Below are 12,500 nucleotides of genomic sequence, written 5' to 3'. Positions count from 1 at the left end.
ATGAATAGACCACACAGACCAAGAATTCCAGTGGTATGTACAGACGAACGGGCAGAGGAGTGTGGGTGTCACGTGACGGCTGTGGTGGTTGGCATCTGTGCTACTAGAAGAATAAATGTTCATTTTTGGTTTGTATTGTAGAATTCCTGCTAACACAGTCAGGTGCAACATGTTAAGAAAAACTTACTTGCATGTCACTTCTTGCCATTATGGCCAGCCTGCCTCTAAACGTGCAGATTTAGACAGATTTAGAAGAAGGAGATGATAGCCAGCTGGAGCACTGCTGCGCAGCCTTACACAGGCATGCGCATACAGGGCAACACGCTTTCTGAAACACACACACACTTTCTCTGTCTGACAAACAAACAAAAAAACCTTTTCATGGTTGTAATTCAAAACCTGGGTCTCAACCTGGGAAACTAGGACAATTCCAAAAATTCACTAGTGGTCATTTTATTCATATAAAGGAAAGCTCTCACACACACTCTCTCTACTCACACACGCCAAAAAATGCACTGGGAGTGGTTTAATCTGATTCCACCAGTACCACTCGTGCATCAGACATGACAGATTCGGACAAAAAGACAGCAGATCCTGCATAACTGCTCCACAACGGACACACACAAAAAAAAAAAACCACAATTACACCGGGCCAATGCACACGACCCCGACACACGTTACAGCCCGGTCTCGTTTCCCACACACTGAGCTGAGTAAGCACATCCACTGCCTTGATTAGTCCTGCTCATGTCTCCGTGTGGCTCTTTCTGTGGTGAGAGGCGAGATCCGAGTTCTTCATGAAGCACATCTGCTTCAGAAGACAAAGAGCAGGAAAAAAAAAAAAAAACGAGAGAGGAAAAGAATTCAGAAGACAAAGAGGCGAGAGAAGCAGAAACACAGATAACAGATCTCTCTCTCTCTCTTTCTCTCTCTCTCTCTCTCTCTCTCTCTCTCTCTCTGAGTACTGGAAACATTCCTCAGAGATTGTGGTCCATTTTAACGTGATAGCATCACGCAGTTCCTGCAGATTTGGCAGCTGCACCACATCCCAAAGGTGCTCTGTTGGATTGAGGTACTGTGGATCTGGTGATAGTGCAGGGCATTTGAGTACAGTGATCTCATTGACAAGTCCAAGAAACCGGTTTGAGGTGATGGTGCGTCATCCTGCTGGAAGAAGCCATCGGAAGATGGGTACACTGTGGTCATAGATGGACGGACATGGACGTGTTTAAATGTTGTTCAAATGGTATTAAAGGGCCCAGCGTGTGCCAAGAAAATACCCCCCACGCTGCACCACCAGCAGCAGCCTGAACTGCTGATACAAGGCCGGATGGGTCCGTGCTTTCATGTTGTTTATACCAAATTCTGACAAATGGCACAGCAGAAATCGAGATTCATCAGACCAGACAGCATTTTTCCAATATATATATAGCGAAATTGCTCTATGATCTATCTATGCAAGCGAGTGAGAGTGAGAGTGAGAGTGAGAGAGAGAGTGAGAGAGAGAGAGAGAGAGAGAGAGAGAGAGAGAGAGAGAGAGAGAGGGATGGGAGGACCTGGACACTCTTTGTGCTGGTAGATTACATGCTCTCTGTAATGTGCTCTTTGCTGAGAGCTCCAAGCAGCCAGGTTAAGCATGGGTAATCTTCCATTTGGCACATAAGCTTAGCCAAAGCCACAAGGGGTAGGATGTTCCACTGAGGAGGCAACCCAGCCAATAAGACTTACATCACCTGTTCCAGTCTACCCACAATCCCTCGGTGGCAGATACATGCCATTTAATTCCCTCACAGAACCACAGGGCAGCGGTAGGGGAGAAAGAAAGGGAGAGAACGGTGTCACTTTTATCTCAATTGTTATTGTGTGTTTTAGTTGTAATTCATTTTGTTGTTGTTGTTGTTTTTATTAATGCACCCACCGATCTGCTTTTGAATACATTATAATCATTTTCTGAAACTGATCTTCCAGTGCTTTGGCAATACTGTACTTCACACAATCGTTCCAATAAGGCCTTCTTGATTCGAGTGATGGTCAGTCGACTGGAGCGGACGTGCACTACACAGAGCTCCACGTCATCCTGTTGTCAGCCATTAAAATCAGGCCTCCCCTTTTGGCCAATCAAAACATAATATGCAATAGTACAACTGCTGCTGCATTCTGCTTTTGGAACGTTTTGCAAACACGGGCCAGGGGTTCTTCTGACACTTTAGTATGGTTTAAGTATGGTTTAGGCTGCTGTTGTTTTATTGCTAACAAGCCATTCACTGATTGATCATCTTAAAGAAAAGTGCATTAATGGAACAAGAGTCTGGATGCTATCATTCCAAGTTCACATTTAGTATGTCGGCATTATTTTGGCAAACACAGAACTAGTGAACCTTAAGGTAACTGCTGAATGCATCGCATATAGTCATCCTGCTTCCAAAGGTGGGGATATTATAGCCGTGCAGAACTGGGACTGGCCGTAGGGAAAACTGGCCTCACTGTTCGGTCACTAGCATACACAGATCCCGTGCTTAGACATAGTGCTGCTTTAAGTGCTGCCCATTCACTGCACACTTCATCTGTCATTAACAGTACTGGACATGAGCCCAAAATGCTCTTTCACCCTCCCTGTGCACTGTTGTTCAGTGCAGTCTTTTCAAGCACACATTTCCTCTCACCCCCCCACCAAACGCCTGTTTATAGTAACATTCCTCTTAAGTCAGTGACGAATCTGTCTGCTTCATCTCCTATAGGACCTGCTCGCATCTTGGAGTTAACCGCCCAATCAAATTCATCCACCTGTCACCTCGATCCTGCCACCCCAGCACGTTTAAGAAGTGTGTCTCAGTTACCTCCCACCCAGTCTGTCATTATCTAAGTTATCTCCCACCCAGTCTGTCTGTCATTATCTCCAACCCAGTCTCTTGACTCCGGTAGTTCCTACGGCCCTTAAGACTTCTGCTCCCATTCTCAAGCTACTGGGTCCGCAAACAGCCACCCTTCAACTCTGCCGGCCAATTACGAATCTGCCCTTTGGAGCTACGCTGTTAGAAAAGGATGTAGCCTGTCAAATGCAGTCTTCCTTGACAAAGGAAGGCTTTTGTACAACACGCAGTACTGAGACAGCCCTAGTGTGGCACCCTAATGATCTTCTCCTTTCTGATGATCCTTCACCACCCTGGAGGACGGGGTCTGAGAGGGCCAAGCCTCACACAGGAAGTGTGGGCAGTTGTGTTATCATGTGTGTAAGTGACTGGTGTTCGTCCGGGGCAGGTGCAGAGGTGCATATACGCACAGCTGGGGGTCGAGGCGGGTCAGACACCCCATCAAACACCCAAAGGGTAAACCCCAACAGCTGGGTCTGCCACCTCACTCTTTCTTTCTCTCTGTTTCACACGCCCGAACACACACACACCCACCCAGAGAGAGAGAGAGAGAGAGAGAGAGAGAGAGAGAGAGAGAGAAAGAAAGAAAAAAACAGAGAGACAGAAAAAGAGACAGACCACAGGCTTTCTACACACCACCACATGTGGATGTGTGTGTGTGTGTGACATCTGTGCACTTGAAAGCAACATTACTGCCAGTTTCCCTTCCTGGGAAGACTGGCATGAAAACCCCACATTCCATGGCCGCACATACGGCCTTGTGATTCACGGTTTTCAAATGAATAAATATATTCAAACAATGGCAATATTCCCACTTTTAAAACATGAAAATGTCCAGAGTGTACACCAATAAACATGAAAATATAGTATTATAGGACTTTTATAAGATATTTTATAATGATTTTTAAATTGTACTTTCCACAGTAATAAACCTCTCCTCTGCATTAACTCCATGAAACTAACATAAAAATATTATGAGACTAGGTGACGTGTGGAGTATGGCCAAGACTACAGGGTGAAACACATGCGCGCGCGCACACACACACACCTTTCAATGAAAGCACACATGCATAAATAGACACACACACACACCCACCCACACCTGCACACACCCCCACGTGTGCATGCACACACGTGCACACAGCAGCAGCAGCGCATACACTCCGGTGGCTCAAACTCTGGCCATTAAAATGACTCTGTCTGGGTGGGAAGCAAATATGAGACTTCACAGGTGGTGGGAAAATGCGCGTGTGTGTGTGTGTGTGTGTGTGTGTGTGTGTGTGTGCGTACATATGCTTAGACTGCATTCCAGGTGTATGTGCTGTCTTGGGGCAGTATACCACTGAATTAGCACTAACAGCTTTCATGCTAAACCCATTACAGCTGAACCCAGAAGACACAGCCTACCACACAGAGCGAGGAGAGAAGGATGTGGAGAAGACAGAGGAGTTGAGGTTGTATGCAGATGCCAGGGATGCCTACCACAGACACTCAACACGTCTCACTCCCTCTCTCTCTCTCACTCCCACCCACCCACAGAGACACAGACGCACGGCCCACGGCTCTGATGTGCCCCGGAGCCTCTGGGATGATCACAGAGAGACAGAAATGATGCTGAAATGATGATCAGGCCGAAACGGGCCGCCGCTCAGATTTCTAACGGCACTTGTTATTTTATTGCTTAGGTTTTTACAGCATTTTTGCACCTGTGATATTTCACCCATTAGAGCCACTACAAACACAAAACCTTTCAACAGCTGGCAGATCTCCCCCACACACAACCAACTAGAGCACTTGGTCCCTGCTTTCGTTATGATGTGGGATGCGGGCTGTGTGTGTCAAAGTGTGTGTGAGTGCGCAAGCTTGTGGAGTGCACGGAATGGAATGGGCCTTTCTGTTGGTGGATGACAGCTTTGATCAATCATGAGAGGCGGGTGACGTTAGCTGTCGCACGTGGTGCACGCAGGGGCGCGCGTGTGTGTGTGTGTGTGTGTGTGTGTGTGTGTGTAAAAGAGAGGCATGGGGAGAAGCAGCAGCAGCAGAAAGGCCCCTCCGCTGTTCTGCATACGCAAAGACCGGAGCAGCTCCCCAACACCTCTGCTTCCCATCACTCTCTCCTCTCTCACTAGCTGTGCGAGCGCGTATCTGGATCAGTTTAAAACTCCATCATGCTCTCTGTACTGGCTATGAGGAGTGCGGCTCTGAGCTCAGAGTCCTCCTCCTCCTCTTCCTCTTCCAGCGAAGAGTTTCAGGTTGCGTTCAATCACACACAATCACACACATGCTTTCGCGTGTGCCATCATAGCTCTGTGTTAACTCTGTTTGTAGGACAGAGGGATGCTGGGGCCTCAGAACAGCTCCATCAAACCAAGAGGTTTTTCCACTGAGAACTGCCTGCATTCACAAACAGCTGATTGGTCACCAGTGAAGGGCACAGAGGTAAAGTGGATGTAAAATGGAGACTAACTGTTGCAGCTGTTCTGGGGTTAGCGGGTGCAGCGCGGAGGCAAACGTGGCTCAGGTCGGCGGCTTTTGTGCTTGAACAGCCCGACACCCCAACAGAAAAGCCAACAGCTCACACCCTGCAAACAGACACAGGGCCTCTGATACAACACACTCACATGGAACCTAAACACTGGGACAGGCCGCACCAGAAGAACAGATTCTCTCACTCTCCCTCGCTTCCCCTGCAACCCCGCCCCCAAAAAAAGCCAAACAAAAGCCTGTTTTAATAATGATAGCGTCATGAGAAGGACCCACTTCTATTATCATCAACACAGCCGGAAGGTATGCAGTGAGAGCACGCTCCCCTGAGCCCTCGCGCTCCCTCATATCTCTCCTTAAATCACAGCACGTGCCACTTACAGGGCCGGGACCATCAGGGAGACACGACCTGAAATCCAATTATGAGCCAAAGGTGCATTTAATAAAGACCTGGACGGGCCGGCTGCTCGGAGGTGTTCTTTAACTGCTCAGAGGCCACACAGCCAGCACTCAGACACAAACACGCACACACGTGAAGCCTGAACTCCTCCTGATCCAGTACAATGCCATCTGGACTAAGGGCCACTGCCTCCTTCACAGTTACAGAAACAGAAACAGACACACACACACACACACACACACACACACACACAGTCATACAGCCGTCATGCTAAAGATATGTCACAGCTCGTATATCAAACAGCCTGGTCTGCAGCAGCCCACTCCGACAGACAGTGTGTGTGTGTGTGTGTGTGTGTGTGTGTGTGTGTGTGTGTGTGTGTGTGTGTGTGTGTGTGTGTGTGAGTGAGAAAGGGAGAGGGTGTAAGGCCACCACAGGTCTCCCTCACCTCACACCTACACACTCATATCTAACCATCAAACACTATAGCAGGACAATTACTGCACATACGTACATAATACACTATGACATAAAAGCTCAGAGGAAATTATACGGGCCCGCGAGGTTCTCCTTACTAAAGAGCAATGCATCTGGAGTTCAGACATCAAACATCAAATAGGGGACACACCTTAGATCTTCAGCATAATGGCTTTACCAAATTTGGAATGATCTGTGTAGAAAAAATGATCTGCATGGTTTAGATCTGAAACTCAGTCCGATTTCAGTCCAACATATTTCAATCACTTGCATAATTTTAGTCCTGGGATGATTGCAGCTCGGCTCAGCTATGCGTCCCGACCCTCTGCCGGTGCCTGGAAGCAGGGCTGCGCAGGGCCGGCCAGTAAGCGGCGCCGCGCCGCGTTGCAGTGACTCTGCTCTGCTTTAAGTCAGATGTTCCTTCGAAGGAGAATTAGAGGGCAAAACCAATCAATGAGGAATTCGACCGCTGGCTTGGTTTGAAAGGAGCAGACAGCAGCACATACGTCTTCTCTAATGAGTTGTCTGGGAGATTTTTTATTTTTCGTCCACCCTCGCAGGATCCTGGTGTCATCTCGCCAGTTTAAGGCCATGTCCCGAACAGGCAGTGGATACACACTGTAGCTTACTGACGCGGGACCCGGGCCGGAGAGAGAGGAGCAGTTACTCACTCATTCATCAGCTCACACACACACGAACACATGCACACTTACGCGCTGCCTCACTTAGCCACACACACACACACACACACACACACACACACACACACACACACACACACACACACACACACTGGCACTCACCCACCAATACACACACACACACACACACACACACACACACACACAAACACACACACTCGGCCACCTACACCCACCCCCACCCCTCCTCGGTTTGTGTGGAAGAGGCTGGTGTTCCTCAGCAAGCCGGGACCATCTGCGCCTGCAGCGATATCTGCGTGGAGTGCTTTATGGGCAGATATAAATACATCCACTACGATGAAAAAAAGATGCGCCTCTTATCACAAACCTGCACGCAGGAATCTGAAATGAATCAACCAATAAACCACTGAAGCTGGGAGCAGAAGGGAGTTCCTGCTACAACACAGAGGAAGAGAAAAAGCAGAAGACTGATTTAACACACTGGAAGCTGGACAAGAAAAAGAAATTAGAACGAAATGTGGAACTGAACAATTAAAAAAAATTACATAACATTTCTAAAAACGAAATGATGAAACAACCAAAAAAGCACATTCTCTCTGCATTTAATTTCAGAGTGGCATTCGGAGGGCTCCTAAAGTAGTTCAGTAAGTTGAGGTAAACCTCAGAATGGTGTGCGATAACCATCAGAAGCTGAAGAATTCTGCGTTGGCCGTGCTGCGGAGAGGTTTGGAAGGCTTTCCTCCGAGTAGCTGCCACAGAGCCACTTCTGCCCGGCTCTCCGCTTACATGACAAATAGGCTGAGAGTGCCGAGCCCCCGATTAGCCAGCCTTAAATTACTGCCTCACCAGCAAGAAAAGACCCATTAAAGACTCGACTCTTATTGGTGTGGGTTCATCAACCACGACGGACACCCTGCCTGCCAGCGATTCTCGCGCCTCGCTCGCAGCGTGCCCCTGCTGACCAGAACGCGGCCAGAGCTTTTTTACGTTCCGTCTCAAATGCAGGCGCTGCCTTAGACCTTTTCACCCCCCCCCCCTCTGAGGAAACGCAGGAAAGTATGATATCATCCTTCCCAGCGCAGGACAGCGAAAGTCAGGCACGCTGATTGCGTTATCAGCCGTGCCACAATATGAAACACCTCCGGAGCCGGGGGGGGGGGGGGGGGGGGGGGGGGGGGCTGAAAGCTGGAAGAGTTTAAGCAGTGTGAGGCCGCTCTCTCGCAGGGAGGTCTGTCAGATGAATCGTGGCCTGCAGCGACGCCGTCAGCCGCGGCACAGGAGCTTTGGAAGCGCTTCAGTGGAAGCGCTTTGTCCGGCTTCGCTACATCTGGCCAAAAGGAGCCCGTCCTGGGTGCAGAGGGGTTTAGTCTGGTATTCTGGTATTATTGCGGCTAATGCTGAAGGTTTGTATGTATGCCCAGCTAGAAAGGGGCATTAGCTCAATGACTTTCTCAGCATGTGAAACAGACCACGTAGCAAAGCCCCTACATAAACTAACTACCGTGCGTTGCCATTCTTACGCATACGCGACGCACGCTGGACGTAATTCGCGTACGAGATGTGAAACGGCCCGTGGCCCAGTCCGTCTAATCTGAGTCAGCGTTTTGCTGGTTCTTTTCCTGACCTTCCAGCTCTGTGGCCTGAGGCGCGAGGGTAGTTCGGGGTGCTTTTCCGATCGCGTCCAAGCCGAGGGAGGCAGACACGGAGGAATATCTGACCTCACTCCATGGGAGAGGTCTTTAATAACCTGGCGGCCACACAGTGGCAGAAAGGCAGGCCTGGGGTGGACGCGTGGGGACGGAGTACCCCGCCGCCCACCCTAATGAGCTGGAAAACCCCCGCAACCCTCCAGGGAGCTGTCAGCTACCTGGAAGGGAAACACTGCCGTCTCATAATGCCGATGTCTCGCCCTGTTTGATTTATTATTTGCCCGTTGAGGCGTAATGGAGTAGGGGGAACGTGAGATTGTAGTGGAGTGATTTGCTGGGCATTGACTGAGCCTCAGGAAAAGGGGCAGTGTTTGGGTTTGGGCTGAACGCTGGTGTCGAACCGACGTCTCGGCACGGGCTAAGTGGCGGATAAGTGAGCGCACGCTTAATCTGGAAAGGCGGGGTCGAAGGCGGTTGAGCGCGCATCGGGCGCGGGTTAAGAACAGATCCGGCGTGGGTCAGAGAAGGACAGACAGGACCTGGCGCGGGTTAAAAGACTACCCCGGGCACTGGAGTCTTGGCCCGACTGTTCGCTGGGTGGGGCTGTAATCAGCGGGCGCTGGCACTGCTCCGGGGCCGGGGGGTGGCGCACGCCAGAGGCAGCAGCGCTGCTGAAGAAGCAGTGAAAGGAACTTTACGAGCAGACCTGCGTGGATTCCGGCAAGGTACATAAACACAGGTAGTTCATCTGGGTGTAAAACCGGCTGCAGCGTGGCAGGGAAAGGATGCTTTAGCCATCAAAAACAAAGGCATATGATGTGCCTCTGATGTGTTGGTTTGTTGAGAGGGGTCAACAACCACTGTGTGCGTCTGAGACTATACATTCACACACCTGGGCCAGCCGTTAAGAAGAGCTAGTGTTTTGGTCATTTCATCTTCAATAGCCTCGGGTTCTGCTAGGAAAACGGTATGCAAATGTCTGAAAGTACAGATGTTCCTCTAACCGTCTCATACTGTACGGAGGATCAGAGAGAAAGAGGAGAGAGGATCTGAACCCGTCTACTCGTCTACCGCTGTAATCCAATTCCAGATTTAACATGATTTAAGCTCGGAAAGGACGAGGTCATCAAGGGAAAAACAAAAACTAAATCATGCACAAGCGCACTCTTTTCAGCCAGTCCCTGATGAGCCTTTAATGGGAAGCCCTAACGCGCAAACGGCTGAACAAGAGAAACGGAAGGATTATGAGAAGCAAAGATTTGTGCCAAAGAGTTCAATAAAGGCACTTTGTAAATGGGGTGCTGTGAGTAGAAGGTGGGTGGCGGTGAGTAGGAGGTGTGAGGTGGTGAGTTGGAGGTGGTGAGTAGAAGGTGTGTGTGACAAGTAGGAGGTGTGAGGTGGCGAGTGGGCGTGGTGCGCAGGAGGTGTGAGGTGTTGAGTTGGAGGTGGTGAGTAGAAGGTGTGTGTGGTGAGTGGGTGTGGTGAGTAGGACTTGTGAGGTGGTAAGTGGGCACAGTGAGGTGGGAGCTGGCGAGTGGGAGGTGATGAGTAGGTGTGATGAGTAGGAATTGTGTGCGATGAGTAGGAGGTGTGTGCGGTGAGTAGGTGGTATGAGGTGGTAAGTAGGTGGTGTGAGGTGGTGAGTAGGAGGTGTGTGGGGTGAGTAGGAGATGTGAGGTGGTGAGTAGGAGGTGTGTGTGGTGAGTAAGAGGTGTGTGCGGTGAGTAAGAGGGGTTTGGTGGTGAGTAGGAGGTGTGTGTGGTAAGTAGGAGGTGTGCGCGATGAGTAAGTGGTGAGTAGGAGGGGTTTGGTGGTGAGTAGGAGGTGTGTGTGGTGAGTAGGAGGGGTTTGGTGGTGAGTAGGAAATGTGAGGTGGTGAGTAAGAGGTGTGTGCGGTGAGTAAGAGGTGTGTGCGGTGAGTAAGAGGTGTGTGCGGTGAGTAAGAGGTGTGTGCGGTGAGTAAGAGGGGTTTGGTGGTGGGTAGGAGGTGTGTGTGGTGAGTAGGAGGGGTTTGGTGGTGAGTAGGAAATGTGAGGTGGTGAGTAAGAGGTGTGTGCGGTGAGTAAGAGGTGTGTGCGGTGAGTAAGAGGTGTGTGCGGTGAGTAAGAGGGGTTTGGTGGTGGGTAGGAGGTGTGTGCGGTGAGTAGGCAGTGTGTGCTGTGAGTAGGAGATGTGAGGTGGCGAGTAGGAGATGTGAGGTGGCGAGTAAGAGGTGTGTGTGGTGAGTAGGAGGGGCTTGGTGCTGAGTAGGAGGTGTGTGTGGTGAGTAGGAGGTATGTGTGGTGCCCAGGAGGGGTTTGGTGGTGAGTGGGAGGGGCACGTGGGTCTACCTGGCGTTCTGTAGACCTCGCTGATTAGCGCCTCGCTGGCAGAGGGACCTGCACCGCTGCCTGTGCTGTAGGTCCAACTCTGCCACAAACACTTCAGCAGCAACATCTGAGCATGCGTGGCCTGCACCGTAAAGTGGGGCAGCTCAAACATGCACTCAGCTACGGATACCGAGGGCCTCTTCAACCTGGAGGGGAGAGAGAGGGAGAGAGATCTGTAAGCATGCAGGATCAGCAGTCATGGTGATCGTTAGGAGGTACAGGCTCTGTCATGGTTCATGGGTGTTGGCATACTAAACTATAAGAGCCTGGCCAATCCAGTCAGGTAGTGTGTGTATGTGTGTATGTGTGTGTGTGTGTGTGTGTGTGTGTGTGTGTGTGACCTACTTCAGATAGGGCAGCTGGAAAGATGTAACATGCACTGAAATCTTTCCACAGCTCAGCTCAGAAGTCTCAGAGAAGTTTTTTGCTTTTTTTGTTTTTCCAGGAGGCAGGATGCATGTGACAGAGGTTTTGCCATCAATATAACTGCCATATGATTTATAGCCTGGAACATCATAGGAACCTGAGCCTGAGAGTAATACTGCCCATTTAACGTGTCCTTTAGCAGGAGCGCACACTGACAGACAGAAAGATGGATGGGCAGATGAGGTAACAGCGTTGTCGGAGAGACTGCTGCTCACCCTTGTCAGTCCCAGTGGGGGACACACTCATTCATCTTTCACTGCCAGAGCAATGAGCTGCACACACACAGTTACAACCCCTGCCCATAGTGTCAACTCCTAACTGTAGCTCCTAGAGAGACTGAGGCAAACTCTCACACACACGCGCGCACACACACACACCCCGCATGCACACGCACGCACGCAACCCATGCACGCAGGCATACGCAGGCAGCCCACAGGGGCCGAACCCTGAGGTGAGACAAGTAGGAGGGAGAGGTAGTAGAGAAGAACCCTCTTCCTCAGCCAGCTGGAACCTTCGCACACTTTACAAACTCTTGTCTGTAAGCCCAGCACGATGATATCTCTAGAACACCGCTTCGGCACCCCGGCCTAGTGCCCACCCACCCACTCACCCACCCACTCACCCACCCACCCACCCACCCACTCACTCACTCACTCACTCACTCACTCACTCACTCACTCACTCACTCACTCACTCACTCACTCACTCACTCACTCACTCACTCACTCACTCACTCACTCACTCACTCACTCACTCACTCACTCACTCACTCGACGACCCCAGCAGGACAAAACAGCGCTGCTTTAGTCTGCAGCGCCCCATGCTAACCCTAAAGAAACCACTTCCGATACATGCCTTGCGGCATGTGGGCGGCCGCGTGTCCAGCCCAACAGGCTGGACTACATCCAGCAGCCTGCCCTGGCTCACGATGGCCACCCGCAAGATTGTTCAATAAAACTAAACACACAGCGCACAGCAGGGAGCCAACGAACAGGCCCAGCAGCTCTGCTAAGGGCTGGACTCTTAGCATTTCACTACACACTGAGTGCTGAATGAGGGTTAACGCTACACACTGAGTGCTGAATGAGGGTTAACTCTACACACTGAGTCCTGGCTCAGGGTTAACACTACACACTGAGTCCTGGCTCAGGGTTAACACTACA

The 12,500-nt window shown here is 50.5% G+C and overlaps 1 protein-coding gene across 2 annotated transcripts in view; it reads right to left on the bottom strand.

Moving 5' to 3' along the window:
* Positions 1 to 12,500, bottom strand: part of LOC113576062 (vacuolar protein sorting-associated protein 13B) — a 219,085-nt gene that overhangs the window by 160,386 nt on the left and 46,199 nt on the right. For both annotated transcript variants that reach the window (XM_035525874.1, XM_035525873.1), the window contains exon 17: positions 10,873 to 11,057. In XM_035525874.1, coding sequence (XP_035381767.1) covers positions 10,873 to 11,057 — 185 coding nt within the window. The remainder of the gene's footprint in view (positions 1 to 10,872; positions 11,058 to 12,500) is intronic.

Source organism: Electrophorus electricus, chromosome 5 (genome assembly GCF_013358815.1).
Source record: "Electrophorus electricus isolate fEleEle1 chromosome 5, fEleEle1.pri, whole genome shotgun sequence".
Classification (NCBI taxonomy): Eukaryota; Metazoa; Chordata; class Actinopteri; order Gymnotiformes; family Gymnotidae; genus Electrophorus; species Electrophorus electricus.
This window is presented reverse-complemented; position numbering and strand designations above follow the sequence as displayed.